The sequence below is a fragment of the Canis aureus genome, chromosome 24 (assembly GCF_053574225.1).
Source record: "Canis aureus isolate CA01 chromosome 24, VMU_Caureus_v.1.0, whole genome shotgun sequence".
Taxonomy (NCBI): Eukaryota; Metazoa; Chordata; class Mammalia; order Carnivora; family Canidae; genus Canis; species Canis aureus.
Window position 1 is genome coordinate 51,905,691 of NC_135634.1, and position 15,920 is coordinate 51,921,610.

The window sequence follows — 15,920 nt, forward strand, 5'->3', positions numbered from 1 at the left end:
CGCCCGCTAGAGCCTGGGTCCGCCCGGCAGCTCAGGCGCAGACCGTCGGGGAGCCACGGAGCGCGGCGCCCCCAGGTGCTGTAGGCAGGCCTGAGTTTGGTCTGGTTTTGTGTTTTTTACGATGATGAATAAACATAAAATTTACCATCTTAACCATTTTCAAATGTCAAGCCCCGTGACACGAGGGACCTTCACACCGGGCGCCTCCGGCTCTCCCCCCGCCTCTAGGACCCCGCCCCAAACTGAAACTCCGTCCTCCTCGTGGAAGAATAACTCCCCCCCCCCCCCCGCCTGCCGCCGCCAAAACCCCCTCCCCGTTCCCCCGACCCCACCCGGCACCCACTGCACCCACCGCACCCACCGCCACCCTCGTTCTGTCTCCATGATTTTTTTATTTTAGGATTTTATTTTTAAGAGGTCTCTGCACCCGATGCGGGGCCGGAGGTCACGGCCCCAGGATCCGGAGCCACGGACGCCCGCCGTCCCGTCTAAGGACCTCGTGGCCGTGGGTCAGTGCTGTGGCGACGCTCGCTCCACGGAGCCCAACGCCCGCGGGGGCCGGGCAGTCCCTGGTCCTGGCGGCCGCGTCCCGGTCCCCTCCCGGGTGGCACCTCCCTTGATCCGCCCTCCGTCCATGGACACTTGGCCGACGGCTGGCCGTGCGGGGGGGCAGCTCCCGGGGAGGAGTCCCCAGGTGCAGACTGGCTGGCAGCTGGCAGGGGAGCGGAGGGCGGGCCGGGAGGCCCCGGGGCTGGGTGGGGGCTGGGGGGGGGCAGCGCTCCCTGGAAGCCTCCCGCCTCCTCTGGGGTTGCCCTGCGAGTGACCCGTCCTCCCGGGGCGTGTCGGGGCCGCGTGTCCCGTCCCCGCAGGCCCTGTTGCACCTGCCCGCGGCCCGTGTGTCGGGGCGAGCACAAGAGATGCCGCCAAGGGCACGGGGTGGCCCTCGCACCAGGAAGCCGGGACGCCCAGGAGGGTCTGAATCCAGTGGGGCGGCTGCTGGTGGCCCTGGGCAGGGCGGACACGGTCCTCCTGGGCCCGGCCCTGCCCACCCCCCCGGGGCGCTGCCTGCCTCCGTTCCGGAACATTCCGCGGGGCTGGGCCCAGGCCCAGGGCTGCCCTGTCAGAGGCTCTCCTTCTTGTCCAGTGACAGCCGGGGACCGGGAGCCACGAGCAGGGACCCCAGGCCAGGAGGCTTGGAATGGACGTCCAGAACCTATAAGGGCCTGGACAGGGTGCAGGGGCGGAGGCTGGCGGGAGGGCTGGGGGGCCCGGGCCGAGGGGAACGCTGGGGTGCGTGGGGGCGGGGCAGGCCAGGATGCCCGCGGGGACACGCGCCCCCATTACACGCTGCCCCACACCGCGGAGGTGGCTGTGCCCCGGAGCCCCCGAGCCCCCGAGCCCCCGAGCCCCCGGCCCACCTCGCGGCGGTGGGGGTGCCATAGACAGCCTTGGGTGCGGGAGGTGCCCCAGCCACAGCCCGGGGGAAGCCGGAGGCTATGGCCAGCCCCTCACGCCCATGGGGCTCCGTCCACCCGAGGGCCTGCCCGTCCCCGCACGGCCACTCGGGTGGCTGTCGCCCCGGGGGCAGTGGGCAGAGGCCTTGCGGATGGCAGCACCATGCCGTGTTCCTCAGGACGGGTCCCTCTGGCCCTGCCCAGGTGGGCAGCCTCCGAGGAGCGCGCGCTCTGGGGGTCACGGGGGTCGCCCCCGCTCAAGACGGTCTCTGCTGGGAGGGGTGCAGCCGGGCAGGGGGCGGGGGGCCGCTGGCTCAGGAGGCCCTGGGACACCCCGGGGACCGGGTGCAGGTCTGTGCCCGTCCCTCCCCTTGCCTCGCCCCCCGGGACTGGGTCCCGCCCCCCCAATTAGACACAAATGCCCCCCAGAGCAGGTGGTCCCGGGGTGGGGGTGGGGGCTCCAGAGGGAAGCCAAGCCCGGAGGGCGAGTCCACAAGCAGGGCTAGGACGACGGGGCTTCCCTCCGTCCCTGGGCGGTGCTTTCTCCTACCTGGGGGTCCCGTCCGGCCCTCTGGGGACACCACCCCACCAATGACCCCTAAGTTCTTTGCCAGGTGTTGGGGAAAACGCCACAGTGTACGATCCTCCCTCGGGAGTCCACCCCCGAGCACACTTGGTCCAGGGAGAAGCCCCTGGAAGGCCGGGCGGGCGCGGGCCGAGGCTGGGGGAGGCCAGCCCCCTGCCCCGCGCGGTGGCTCCGGTGCACAGCGCCACCAGGGCGCCTCCAGGTCTCCAGGAAACGGCTTCCAGACAACAGCGCTCCACGGTCCCCATGGCAACAGGGCGGCACTCCTGTTTCCAGGGAAACTCAATCCCTACGTCGTGGTTGCCACGGCAACGCCTCCGCCCTTAGCTGGCCACTCAGGTCGCCAACCCAGAGGGGGCAGCTGGGCGCCCTGACGGAGGATCCAGGTGCCGCAGGTGTGCAGCTGCTGCCCTGAAGCAGGTCCGGCCCGGCCAGGGCTCCAGGAGGAGACTCACCGGGCGGCCCAGCCCCGGCCCCCCGAGCCCTGTGCCCCCCAGCCCCGGCCCCCCACCCTGGCCCCCGAGCATCCGACCCAGATGAGCTCCACCTCCAGCGAGCCCGGCGATGGGGAGGCCGCTGCTCCGCAGTCCCCACCCGGGCTGGACGCCGTGATCCAGGTCAGTGGGGCGCCCGCCCTCCAGCACCCTCCTGGGCATAGGCTCCGAGGGCACCTTGGGAGGGTGCCCAGAGGGGCCACACCTCCCCGGCTCCAAGGGGCGCGTGGCGCTCACATGGTCAGCGTGGGCACGCGCACACTCATACACACGCAAGCACAGCCTCGGCTCCGGAGAGAGGCCCGGGAGGGACTGGACCCAGCACCCGGCCTCCCCGTCCGCGGCGTGGCTCAGGCCGGCCGCCCCTCCTCTGGGCCTCGGCTCCCGGCCCGCACACCGTGGGGCGGCAGGGGGTGCGCACAGGGACCCTGCCCCGCTGGGACCCCGCTCCGGGATCTCACTCACGCTTCCCTCATGGCAGAGGTGGGGGCCGCCCCGCTGGGTGGGTGCGGTCACCCCAGGATCTGCTCCGTGACTTCCGCCTTCTCCGTGCGCGGCCCTCCGAGCAGCCACCGCAGCGCAGCAGCAGCGGGGACGGGCACCCACCCCCGCGCCCCTCCCGGCCTCAGGCCCTGGCTCCCTGAGCCGGCGCTCTGCTCGGCCCCGCCAGCCCCCCGCAGCGCCCACCGCTCCAGGCCGCCCCACCCGACGGCCCCCGGGATCCCAGTGAACCCTGCCGCCCCGGCTGACTCAGTGGTTAACGAACCCGCGTCCTAGACCTCAGACTTGGCTGCCGGGTTGACGCGGCCCCAGGTAAACAGCCCAGGTCGCCAGAGGACAGTAACGGCCCACAGCTGGTGCCGTGCGATGCAGTAACACCGGGTCGCCTTCCACGTGCTCGGGCGCACGCACACGGATGTCCACGCGGGATAGAACGCGGTGGGACGGGACCCCTGAACCGGGTGATGCGACAGGACAAAACAAGGCCCCGGGCGGGTGACCGAGTCCGGCTCCCACGGGGCGTCCATCCCCACGCTCCCGCCTCGAGAGCTGGCCGCAGCCGTCGACTCCCGTCAGCCGCACGGGGCCCCATCACCCGCTCTGGATTCCAGAAGAGAGGCTGCCCCCCCCCCAGCCACGTCGCTATGGTTACCGGCGGTTCCTGGGGCCCTTGTCTGGCAGTGGGCACAGGTGCTTGGCAGACGCGGCCGCCCCCCGCCCCCACTGCCTGTGGGGAACTGTCCCCTGAAAGCCACAGGGAGCCCGGCCGAGGGCCCTCTGCCCGTCCAGCCGACACCTGTTATTTGCGTGTGGCGATGGGGATCGGGGTGCCACCCCCCGGGGCGCAGCAGGCCGGCGCCGAGACGCCCAGATAGGCCTGTCCAGACGGGGAGGCAGGGCCCGAGGGCTGGAGGCGCCGCAGACCGAGGGCCTGGCGGGGTGTGGCTGGAGGTCGTGGCCTGCGTGTGACCCGGCCTGCACACACTCCCCACGCCTGGGGGGGCCCCCGGCAGCGCCTGCACGGCACCCTAGGGCGCCTGGCCCCGGCCGTCCGCTCCGATCCGGGATCTCGGAGGGTGGGGCACCCCGAGCCGACAGCAGCAGACGCGCCCCCACGGGACAGCCCTGGCTCAGGGGCCAGTCGGCAGGGAGCCGATCCGGGTCTCGGCTCCTTAAGATAAGAGCTACCGGACGTGCCAGGATGTTTCGGGGGTAGGTTTCGATTAATGATTTCCCAGGAATTTGTCCGCAATATCTAAATTTTCAAATTTCCGTGCAAAAATTGTTCCTGATATCCTCTTGCTGCCGTTCGGCTGAGGATCCGAAGCAGGGTGGCCGCCGGCCCTGGGGTTGGGGGGCGGGACACCCGGGGTGTCGGTGTGCCTCTCGGGGGCATCCGGGCACACGGAGAGGTGCGGGTCACCCCGAAGCCGTGCCCCTGTTTCTTTGATTTCGGCCCTTGTTGATCCTCTTTACGGTGTTTTTATCTTCTGTTTCCTTAACGTATATATTTATTATTCCTTTGCTTCTCAGTTCTTTGGGGTTGTTGCTCATCTAATCTTTCAAGATGTGTGCTTAGCTCATTCATTTACAGATTTTCTTTACAAAAAAAAATTTTTTTTTTTTAATTTTAACGGGACACCTGGGTGTCTCCGTCGGTTGAGTGTCCGACTCCTGGTTTCAGCTCAGGATGTGATCTTGCCGTCGTGGGATCAGGTCGGGCTCGGTGCAGAGTCTGCCTCAGATTCTCTCTCCATCTTCCCGTCTCTCCCTCGGCACACCCGCGTGCACGCTTACCCCGCCCCCACCGTCTCTCAAATACAAAAATTTTGAGATAATAATTTTCATTAGTGTCCAGTTCAAACTGTGTCCAAATTTCCCTTGTGATTTTATCCATGGGCTATCCAGAGGTATAAATAGCCTAATTTCCAAACATACAGAGATTTGTAAATCGTTTTTCTTTTCTTTTTTTTTTTTTAAGATTTTTATTTTATTGATTTATTCATGAGAGACACAGAGAGAGGCGGAGACACAGGCAGAGGGAGAAGCAGGCTCCTTGCAGGGACTTGATCCCGGGCCTCCAGGATCATGCCCTGGGCTGCAGGCGGCGCTAAACCGCTGAGCCCCCCGGGCTGCCCTGTAAATCGTTTTTCTACGCCTCGTTTGCCAATATTGGGCTCAGAGGTTTTGTTTGGAATGTCTTAGAGCAGAAAAGCCCATTAGCACCCACAGGGAGGCAGGGAGGTGAGTGGGCATGTGGCCTGGCCTCGGGGGGCGGGGAGCTCCACGCTGGAAATAGACATTTGGAGTGTGGGCGTGTGGGTAACCGGGTGAGTGTGCACAGAAAGAGGAGATGGAGCACGCCCACACTTCGAGATGGGAGACGCAAGAGGGAACCAGCCAAGGAGACCAAGACGGGTGGCCAGTGAGGTGAGAACAGCTGAGGCAGGTGGCATCAGGACGCGAGTGTTTCAGGAGGAGATGGTGACCCAAATGCTGCCAACACATCCAGGAAGAGGGAGACCCTGGACCACTGGGCTTGGCAACATGGAGGTCGTGGGTGACCTTTACTCCAAGGATACCTCAAGGCGCAGGAAGGAGCAACGCCTTTTTTTTTTTAAAGAGGGATATAAATTTAAACAGTTTGGTCCACTAAGAATGGTCCAAAAGAGAGAAAAATCACTGATACGTAAGGAAGAGGGAAGGCTTGCTGGAGGAATGTGTGAGGCACGTGACAGAGGATGAGGTAGGTTGGGTTGGGTTGGGTTGGGTTGGATCAGATGGGAAGGATGGAATGGGATGGGATGGGATGGATGGGATGTCTTGATGTGGCACGGCACGGGGAATGATACGATGGGACGAGTGGACAGATGGAAGACAGTGAAGGTTGGCGAACTTTTTCTGGAAAGGGCCAATAATTAATATTCCGGGCTCTGCAAACCGTGAAGTCTCTGTAGCAACCACTCCACTCTGTTGCTGCAGCACGAAGGCAGCCATGGACAATACGGAAACAAATGGGTATAATTATTCTCCAACAAAACCTTATTTACGAACACGCGGCACGCTGGAACAAGCTGCAGTTCGCCGAAGTGTAGATCCGAGGATGGATGAATAAAGGGATATGCAGGTTGGTGGGTGGAGGGGCTCCCTGGGGGCGGGGGCAGCCCCGGGTGGGGCTGCGGTAGATCGGAGAGCGGATGGAAAGACATTGCCCACAAGGGTGGGGGAAGGAGTCGATCCCATAGTCAAAGAACTGGCCTCTGAGAGAAAAAAAAAAGAATCAGTGATTTATTTTCCCCTTTGGGTTGAAGTGCTATTGCAGGCGTCCAGAAACACGCAGAACACCCTAAGTGTGCAGCGTAACCGAGCGGCTGGCGCCACGTCTCAGAATCCAGAAGCCGCCCCCCGACATAGGCTGGTCTTGCCTGTTCCTAAAGATACATTCGTGTGGGCGCGTGTACAGCGTGTGCCCGTGTGTGTGTACAGCATGTGCCCGTGTGCACCACTCCCTGAGCATGGCTCCGCCCGTGCAATGCCCCCGGAAGGCAGCCCGCGGTGGCCTCTTGCTCGCTCCGCCGCGGCGCAGGGGTGCACCGTGTGCACATCCCTCGCTCTCTATCTGTTGTACAAACGGCCATTTGCGGAGTCTCCCCCGCGGCCCCGCGTGACGCCGCCCACGAGCACTCGGCCCGGATCCGCGGGGGCCCCATAAATCCCCTTTGTCGGGGGCCTGCGCCCACGTGGAAAGGCCGGGCCGCGGGTTCCGTGTGCCGGGCCTGGCCAATGCCGCTGAGCGGCTCCCGAAGGGCGCGACCCCGGGGATGCGGGCGCCTGTGTAGCCCTGCCGGCCCCGCAGCCCCTCGGCGACTGCATCCTGCCCTGACGGCGGGCGCACCGCGGGGCTGCGTCGGGATCCGCCACTTATTTACCTGGTGACCATGTGGCATTCCGGCATTTTTTTAAAGATCTGACTCACTCATCTGAGGGAGAGCGTGCACTCGTGCACGGGCGAGGGGCGGGCGGCGGAGAGGGAGAGAGAATCTCAAGCGGACTCCGCGCTGCGCACAGAGCCCGATGCAGAGCCCGATCCCTCGGCCCCGAGGCCACGACCTGAGCCGACACCGGGAGTCAGACGCTCCCCCGACTGAGCCGCGCAGGCGCCCCTACATTGCAGCGTATTTATGGGGCCCTCACATCTATCCTCTCTGTGAAGCGTCTGCTCTCAAATGTCCATTTTCTGTTATCGAAGTATTAATAGGAACTTGGGTCACCGGAAGCGAGTGCCTTACTGGGTGAACCCCCCCCGCCCCGTATCTGCCGCGAGCGGCCCTCCCGCTCCTGCAGTGGCATCTCTTGACGCACAGAAGCTCATGATTCTCCTAAAGCACAACTGATCGATTCTTTTCTCTCTTACGTCAGCGATCCTGGCGTGCTGAGAAACACGCTTAGCCCACTCCGGAGTCACGAACACGTTCCTCTACATTTATTTTAAAGGCCTTCTTGTTTGGGGCGCCTGGGGGGGCCGGGCGGTCAGGGAAGCGCCCAACTCTTGGTTTCAGCCCAGGTCGTGATCTCAGGGTCGTGGGATCGAGACCCACGTGGAGCTCCCTGTTGGGTGCTCAGCGGAGTCCACTTGGGACTCCCTCTCCTCAGCCCCCTGCCCCTCACCCCCTAAAACCAATCAATCAATCAATCAATATTCAGAAAATATTTGAAACTAAAAGCTTTCTTGTTTCTTGATCTGAATACCCAGTGGCCCTCCCCCCACTCCCGCATTGAAAAGCCCTGACCGCCCGTGTCACCTTTGTCATGCAGCAGCGTGTGTGCACGCCTGTGCACGGTGCCTGCGTGTGCGGGGTCACAGGTACACCCCCCCGCTGGTCCCGGGCCCGTACCCCAGCACCTGGCTGGCTGAGCCGCTGCAGGCCCGGGACGCGGCCCCCCGCGAGCCTACGCCCGCCCTCCAGCTTTATTCTTCATGGTCACCTTCATCCTTCTGACTCTTCATTTACAAATGGATTTTAGAATCAGTTTTCAATTTCTACAAAAGGAAAACTCCGCCGGATTGGGTTGGACTGGGATTTCACGGATGTAGCTAAGGCGAGGAGATCGGCCATCTCCGGGACGTGGGGTCTCTTCTACTTCGTGGACACGAGCAACGTCTTGTTTGATGAAGCGCTTGTTCTGTGTTTTTAGATTTTGCTCCGCGCGGTTGTCAATGAACAGGTCTTGCGCGTGCTCAGTTATTACACTTGCTCCTGGACACCTGACGTGAGCCGCTGCTGTCGCTCTGTAAATGGTAGCCGCGGGGAGCTGGCCCGCCGGCCCACGGCCACCACCAGCTCCTCCTCCGGGGGCCCCTCCTGGAGGGCCAATCCCGCATCGCTGCCTTTGCGCGTGCCCCAGGAGGTCCCCCAGGAGAAGGGAAGGCCTCGTGCTGGAATCTCTGTCACCAAAGAGATTAAACGCCTTGCCAGAGTGGGGGCCCCTGAGAGTGGAGGGGGGGACAGGGGAGGTCTCGGGGGAGGAGGGCAGGGCATGGGCACAGACCCCAAGCAGCAGGGAGGGCAGCGAGGTGCCCCAGTTCCGGAGCCGGCTCTGTCACCGACTGTGCCTCAGTATCCTCATCTGTATCAGGGCGTGAGACGGGTCCCCGGGGCCAGAACCTGCAGGGTCCCCCCACGGGACAGGAGCTGGGGTGGTCTGAGGGCATCGTCACGCCGTGGTCACTTGCCGAGGGCCGAGCCCCGTGCCGTTCCCACGCGAGCCAGGGACAGCGGCGCCAGCCCATCTCCGAACCTTCCCCCCCGCGGGCCTTGCTGCGGCCAAGGTCACATCACACCTGGTCAGACGGAGCAGCCGCGCTAATCAGGTGGCCCCCACCCCCTCCTCATTCAGAACCTCGCTCGCCCCACCACCACCCTGGGGTCCGAGGGGACCGTGGCTGCACAGCCGTCAAGGGGGCAGGCGATCAAGGCCCTCGCCCTGTCCTCTCCTGCCTTGCTCCCCGCCTTCCCTATGGCCTCGTCCCCCGGCCCCACACGGACTGACGACCCACCCCACTGCCGCTGTTGCCCCCGCCTGAACACCTGACCTGTGCCTCCTCTGGCTGTGGGACTCCTCATCCTTCGAGGCCACCTGGCCTGGCCCGGCTCTGGGAAGTCTGTGCGGCCCTGGGGACACAGGAGCAAGCATGGTCAACAGGCCCCCTGGTGATTTCCGCGTTAGGCTAGGTTTCCCGTCGTTCCCATAGTGACCTGCGCCAAGCACTGACCATGCTGGGGGCTCGGGCAGGGGCACAGAGACAAGTGACCACGTGTGCCCCTCGCTCCCAAACGCCCGTTCAGTGCCTGGCCCGGATCTCCCACCCATTATGAGGTGAGGACCACACTGACACCCGTAGGAAGCATGACCCTGCTCCCGGGGTGGGGGGACTCCCAGGGCCCCCGAGGCTCACAAACGCACAGAAACCTACACCGGGCAGCGCCCAGGCACAGCACGTAGGGCCAGGTGTTACCCCGACACAGAGAAGCTCTTTCCTGAGGACGCGGAGCCTGGCAGGCACCCCCACCCGGCCTGTGTCCTCTGTGCGGCGGGTCACGCCACGGAAAAGTGGCCAGTGGACGTCTGGTAGCCGGACTTGGCTGCGGCCCAGGCCTCGGATGTGCTCTCCGAGCTGTGCCCGCTCCTGGCGGCGGCCGGCCTCCAAGGAGGAGGCAGGAGGCCGGGCACAGAGGCCGGAGGCGGGGGGCTGGGCTCTCTGTCCCCTGCCACCAGCCTGGGCTCCGGGAAGTGCCAGCCTCACCCGGGAGGGCACCTGAGGCCAGCGTGCCCTGGGGAGGCGCGGGGCCCACGGGCGGGTGGGTCGTGCCTCTCGTGAGCGCCCGAGCCGGGGTGAGCCTCGTCACCCATGGGGTGCAGGGGAAACCCGCCCTCTCGGGACAAGTGTGCAACAAGTGTGCTAAGCGATCCCCAGGGCGCGGGCCCTGCGGGGCCACCGGCAGCCACACGGCGGCACTGTGGGAGCTTGGCTCGGGGCTGCCACTGGGCTCAGGGGTCGGGGCCACCCAAGGGTGCGGGCAGCCGCGTCCTCCCCGCCCCCGAAGGCGCCAGGCTCCCCTAGGCCCATCCTCTGCGCCCGTCGCGGGCTGTCCCCCAGCCCCGGCCCGGGCCGCCCGCACGGCCTGGGGAGCCACTCGGGGTCGCCTCAAGGGCAGGTTGGGAGGTCGCCCCGCGTGAGTGGGCTCGGACCCGCAAGGCCGCGGCCGGGGCTCTGGGATGCCCCCTCCCGTCTCACAGGAGGCCCCGGGTCGGGCGGCGCCCAGGTCGTGGCAGGACGGGGCCCAGCCCGAGCCTCCTCCGGACCCGCCTGCGCGCCCAGGCTCCCCGGGTGCGCCCCGACCCGCACCCGCCGCTCCTGGCCCCGCCCCTCCTGGCTCGGCCCCGCCCCCAGGCTCGGCCCCGCCCTCCAGGCCCCGCCCTCCAGGCCCCGCCCCCTCTCGGCTCGGCCCCGCCCTCCAGGCCCCGCCCCCAGGCTCGGCCCCGCCCATCCAGGCCCCGCCCATCCAGGCCCCGCCCCCTCTCGGCTCGGGCCCGCCCTCCAGGCCCCGCCCTCCAGGCCCCGCCCCCTCTCGGCTCGGCCCCGCCCTCCAGGCCCCGCCCTCCAGGCCCCGCCCCCTCTCGGCTCGGCCCTCCCCTCCAGGCCCCGCCCCATCCAGGCCCCGCCCCTCCCCTCCCGGGCCTGCCCCTCCTGACCCCGTCCTCCCCGTCCCGCCCCTGCCCCAGGCCTCTCCGCCTCCCCTCCCGGGCCCTGCCCCTCCCCTCCGGGGCCTGCCCCTCCCTCCCCACCCTGCCCCTGCCCCTGCCCCAGGCCTCTCCCCCTCCCGCTCCCCCTCCCGGCCCTCCCCCTCCCGGGCCTTCCCCTCCTGACCCCGCCCTCCCCGTCCCGCCCCTGCCCCAGGCCTCGCCCCCTCTCCTCCCGGCCCCTGCCCCTCCCCTCCAGGGCCTGCCCCTCCCTCCCCACCCTGCCCTGCCCCTGCCCCTGCCCCAGGCCTCTCCCCCTTCCCCTCCCGCCCCTGCCCCTTCCCCGCCCTCGACACCGCCCCGTCCCTCCCCCCCCCCCGTGCCCCCCGCCGCGCCCCCTCGGCTCCAGCTGGGCCGCGGCCCATCGCAGGCACCGGCCACAGCTGGAACCCATTACGCCCCCAGCGCCTCCTGGGACGTCTGGGCTAATAAGTGACCCTCTGTAAATGTTAGGAATGAGTCAAGTTTATGCCGCTGCTGCCCTTCCCGTCAGCGGGTGGCGCCTGGGATGCCCGAGGGAGCGCGGAGGGTGGGGGAGCGCGCAGGGCAGAGTCGGTGCGGCCTGGCCCAGGGAGTTCATTGCTCCTGCGCGGGCCTGGCCTACCCGGCTGAGCCTCAGTTTCCCCACGTGCGAATCTGGGTGGAGGTGAACATGGCCCCCGCCCCCCTCGGGCTGCCCTTCCTGGGGGGGGACAGGAGAGGAGGCTGATGGTCTTGGCATCCGGCTCGCTCGGCCCAGAGAGCATAGGGGGCACCGGCTCCCCTCCCCCCAGGCAGGCTGCTCCCACCCCAGTAACCCCAGGGGTCACCTGGGGGTGCTGGGTGAAGGCTCCTCCCGGAGGCCCCCCACTTTCTCAAATTGAAACATCCCCGTGCCAAGCCGGGCTCCAGCCTGTGAAGGGCCGGGTCCGGGCCGGCCAGGACCAGGTTCCACACCAGGGGGCAGCGGAAGTCAGCCCAGGCGTCTGCTCAGCGGCGGTCCGGCAACTGGGCTGCTGCCGGGATCCGTCCGAGTGCGGCCTTACTGGGTGCCACACGGAGCCCAGGTCTCGGGGTGACCCCCGGCTGTCTGGTCTGCGTGGAGCATGCCTTGTGCCCAGGGAGAATTGGGGACAGCGTGTGCAGGGGACGCCAGGCTGGGGTCTCGGGAAGAGGGAACAGAGAGGGCGCCGGCAGTGGGGTGGGCACAGCAGGGGCACACCCAGGAGGCCAGGGCCGAGGGCCACAGCCGGGTGCGGGGCCCTCCAGGGAGAGCTGAGAGGAAATCAGAGGAGGGAGGCGACAGGAGGCCACTCAGGGGTCACTCGGCAGGATCCTGGGCTGGGAGGGGGCTTGGGGGGCCCCGGGGGGTAGACCCTCCACAGGCAGGGGGAGTCTGACCACACGGTGATGGATTTCAGAAGTTTGAGATTGGGGGACCATGATAGGAGAACCCGGTTTGCAGCCCCGGAGAGCCCCCGGGGGCAGACATCTGTCTCCAGGACCCCAGGGAAGCATCGGTGACCCTGTCACCCCAAGCCCTCTCACGCCCAGATGCTCCACAGGCCCCGAGGGTCCTTGCCCTAGCCGGCACCACAATTACACCCAGCAGAAGGGCCCTGCCCGGGCCGGGGTCTGGAGGGCGCCCCCGCCCTCCCCCAGCTCTGCCCGCCTCATGGCGCACCGAATCCCCAGGGCCTCCCAACACCGGTGTCCGGGAATTGGGCCCCTGGGGCTTCCCGGCCGCTGCCAGGCCCTGCTCTGGCCCAGCCAGGAGGGAGGGCTGCCCTCGCCATCCTCCCACAGCCCCTCCCTTGGGTCCTGCCCTGTCCTCTCGTGCCCTTGCTGCTGGGCAGGACGAAGGCCCCAGCACCCGGCCACGTCCTAAAGGGAGGTCCTAGGTCCCTGCAAGTTGCCAGTCCCCCCCAGCAGCCCCACCGGGAGAGTGGGGAGACTATGCTGCGGGTGGTCCCGTGGAGCAGAGCAAGGGCACCGCCCCCCGGTGCCCCTGGACAGGCCCCCCGTGAACACCGGCCCGGCCCCCGCAGAGCTCCCAGGGTGTCATCCCACTCTACAGGCACAGACCCCAGGCAGCGTCGGGCGACACCCTCGGGCAGTCCTCTCGGGGCCCTTGGCTGCGGCAGGGGCGTGCAGCCCCCACTAAGCCCATAAGCTCGGGGCGGCTGCCACCCCCCAGTGTCTCTGGATGGCTGTTTTGCAGAGGCTGGAGGACACCGTCTTGAGCCCCATGGCCAGCAGGGAGGATCGGGCGCTGACCGTTCGCGGGGAAGGCTGCCGGGCTTCGCCTACTCCTGTGCCCGCCCGAATCCGCGAGATCGTGGCCGGCAGCCTGGGGGACGAGCCACACCAAGGTGACGGGAGGTGGCGGGGTGACGATGGGGGGGTAGTGGGCAACAGGGGAACCGCAGAGCCAGCAGCTGCAGTCGAGCCTCAGTGCTCTCCACCCCCCACCCCTGCAGCGTCCCCCTCGGGCGGCTGGCCCCTCCTGGGCTGTCATCTTGCAGGGTGACGGGCCGAGAACCACGCCCTCCCACGGGGTCCCCACGGGGGTCACACATCCATCCCCGCAGCACGCTTCCCACTAGGCCGCAAGGACTGTCCAGCGTGGCATTCGTGTGTGGGACACATTGGTGACCGTCTCGACTTCCTCCGTATTTATTTTCCGTTAGAGGAGTGAAAATCCCGAAGGGCGACGCTGAGGAAGCACAGACCCTGAGCGGGCCCCCCACCCCTCCCGGGCCTCTGACCGCAGCACGCAGGCCCCCTGGGTCCCTGCAGCAGGGCCACCCGGCCGCTCGGCCACGAGGCCCCCGCTGTGCCTGTGACTGTGTGGGTCCCGAGGCCCCCGTGCAGAGTAAGGGTCTGTGGCCTCCCGAGGGACCCATCGCTCTCCGGGCGCGTGTGAAGGGGGAGGAAAGCCCGCCGTGCGCTCAGGAAAGCAGCTCAGGGGGATCCCTGGGTGGCTCAGCGGTTTGGCGCCTGCCTTTGGCCCAGGGCGTGATCCTGGAGACCCAGGATCGAGTCCCACGTTGGGCTCCCTGCATGGAGCCTGCTTCTCCCTCTGCCTGTGTCTCTGCCTCTCTCTCTCTCTCTCTCTCTGTGACTATCATGAATAAATAAACAAAATCTTTAAAAAAAAAAAAAAAAAAAGGAAGCAGCTCAGATGAGACCGGTTACCCTGCATCAGCAGGTCTTGGTGCCTAGTGGGGGCCGGGGGCCCCCGTGTCCAGGCCTCTCCCCCGCCCTCTGCTCTAACTGCTTTGGGGCCGTGTTGGGGTCAAGGATGCTTGAGACGTAGGGCCCCAGGAGCGGGAGGGAGGCCTGGAGCGAGACGTCCAGGACCCCACGCCAGGGTCTCCTGGGTCAGGTCGGGGATGCTCCCGGAAGGTCGGGGCCGACCGCGGAGGGAGCCCAGGGACCCGCCCGCATCCCACCGTGGGGACGTGGGGACGGCGCGGTGGCCCAGGCGGTGCGGGCTGACCCTGGTGCTCCCCCTGCAGGGGTGCGGGAGCCGCTGGGCACCTCGGCCCGCCTGCAGGAGGAGAACGAGCTCCTGCAGCAGGAGCTGTGCCGGCTGGAGAGCCTGCTGGCCCAGGCGGGCGCTGAGCACGACGAGCTGGCCAGCAGGTGCCACACGGCCAGCGAGCGGGTAAGCGGTGCCTGGGGCGCGGGGCCAGCAGAAGGGCGGTCCGGGAGGCCGGGGGTCAGACGGTGGCACTGAGGACGCAGCCTGACGGTCCCCTCAGCCTCCGCACAGCTGAATCCCCAGCCAGGCTGGAGGCGGGAGGGTGCGCGCAGGACGGGTGCCCAGGCCCCCCCACGACGAAGGCCCCGGTCTCCCAGCCCAGCCGGAGCACTGCCTTGTGTCCTGGCTGCCGGGGGCTTGCTGGGGCAGCTGGTGAGCCCCGAGCCCTTGGCCCCAGCGCCCCACCTTTGGGGTCTGCCCAGGAACCGGCCTGCGCCCTCGGCTCCGCCCCTGCCTCCACCTTTCCCTGACAGCCAGGCCGGCTGTGACTTCAGAGGACAGCTGTGACCCCGGGTCCTCAATCCTTGGTCCCCTGGGCACCCCCAACGCCTCCAGCCACAGCAAGAGACCATGTGGCTATGAAGTGTGGAGACGGGGACACCGAGGCAGAAAGGCGAGGACACCTGCCAGACCAGAGCCCGGCATGCCCGGCCCCAGGGTGGGGTGCCCGCGCCCCTGCGGCGTCTGGCCCACCTGGCCCCGCTGTCCCCAGAGCCCTCCGTGCCCTCCGAGGCAGAGCCGCTGCCCCCACGCCAGATGAGGACACGCTGGCCCGGGGCTGAGCTGCCCCAGGCTGCCCCCTGTTCCCCGGGATGTCCGGGGCTTCCGGGAGAGGTGGCACCAGCGGCCCCCAGACCCAACGCCTGCTCTCCCTGCTGCCCCCACCCCGGCGAGCCCCTCGGGGCAACACCACGACGAGGGGCGTCCTCGGCCCCATCAGGGCCAGGAGCCCAGGGGGCACCCGCCCGCCGGCCCGGGCTGTCTGCGGCCTCGGCCCAGTCGTGGGGGTGGGGGGCCTTCCTAGCACAGGGTGGGGAGATGTTGGGAATCCGTGGCGGGAATAGAAGCCAGAAATCCTGCGGACACATTAGTAAGCCTCATGAGTCAGAACTGAACTCCCAGACCTCGCAGCCCGGCACACATGTCCGGCTCCCAAGGGCGTCCCCCACCCCCCACCCTGTGCAGGCGCCAGAAGGGGCAAGGCCTCCCCCCGTGACCCCCGAGCAGATGGCCGGGAGGGGGTGACCTCTGTGCGGCACGTCCACTGGGTGGGCACCCCGGCCCCTGCCCTGGCCTTGGCTGTCTCCATCCTGGGGCCCGCAGGCTCTCCTGACCTCCCGCGTCCCAGCCCCCCCCCACCCGCCGGCTGGGCCCGAGTTCCCCTCCCCAGACACCCCAGGTGCTCCGGGGTGCAGGTCTGGGGTCCGCCCAGCACCTCCCGTCCTCCTGGAGCTCCAGGCTGCCCACCTCTCAGGCTCCAGCAGGGAGGCGGGGAGGAAGGACGCGGCCCTGAGGCAGGCCTGGTGCAGCTCCATGACACCCCCCCCCCGCCCCCA

The 15,920-nt window shown here is 67.6% G+C and overlaps 1 protein-coding gene across 1 annotated transcript in view; it reads left to right on the plus strand.

The window, feature by feature from the left end:
• The first annotated feature begins 1,772 nt into the window (after positions 1 to 1,772).
• CROCC2 (ciliary rootlet coiled-coil, rootletin family member 2) overlaps positions 1,773 to 15,920 on the plus strand; it is a 58,517-nt gene continuing 44,369 nt past the window's right edge. The window contains exons 1-3 of the mRNA XM_077869545.1: positions 1,773 to 2,657; positions 13,039 to 13,189; positions 14,339 to 14,487. Coding sequence (XP_077725671.1) covers positions 2,577 to 2,657; positions 13,039 to 13,189; positions 14,339 to 14,487 — 381 coding nt within the window. The 5' untranslated portion in view covers positions 1,773 to 2,576. The remainder of the gene's footprint in view (positions 2,658 to 13,038; positions 13,190 to 14,338; positions 14,488 to 15,920) is intronic.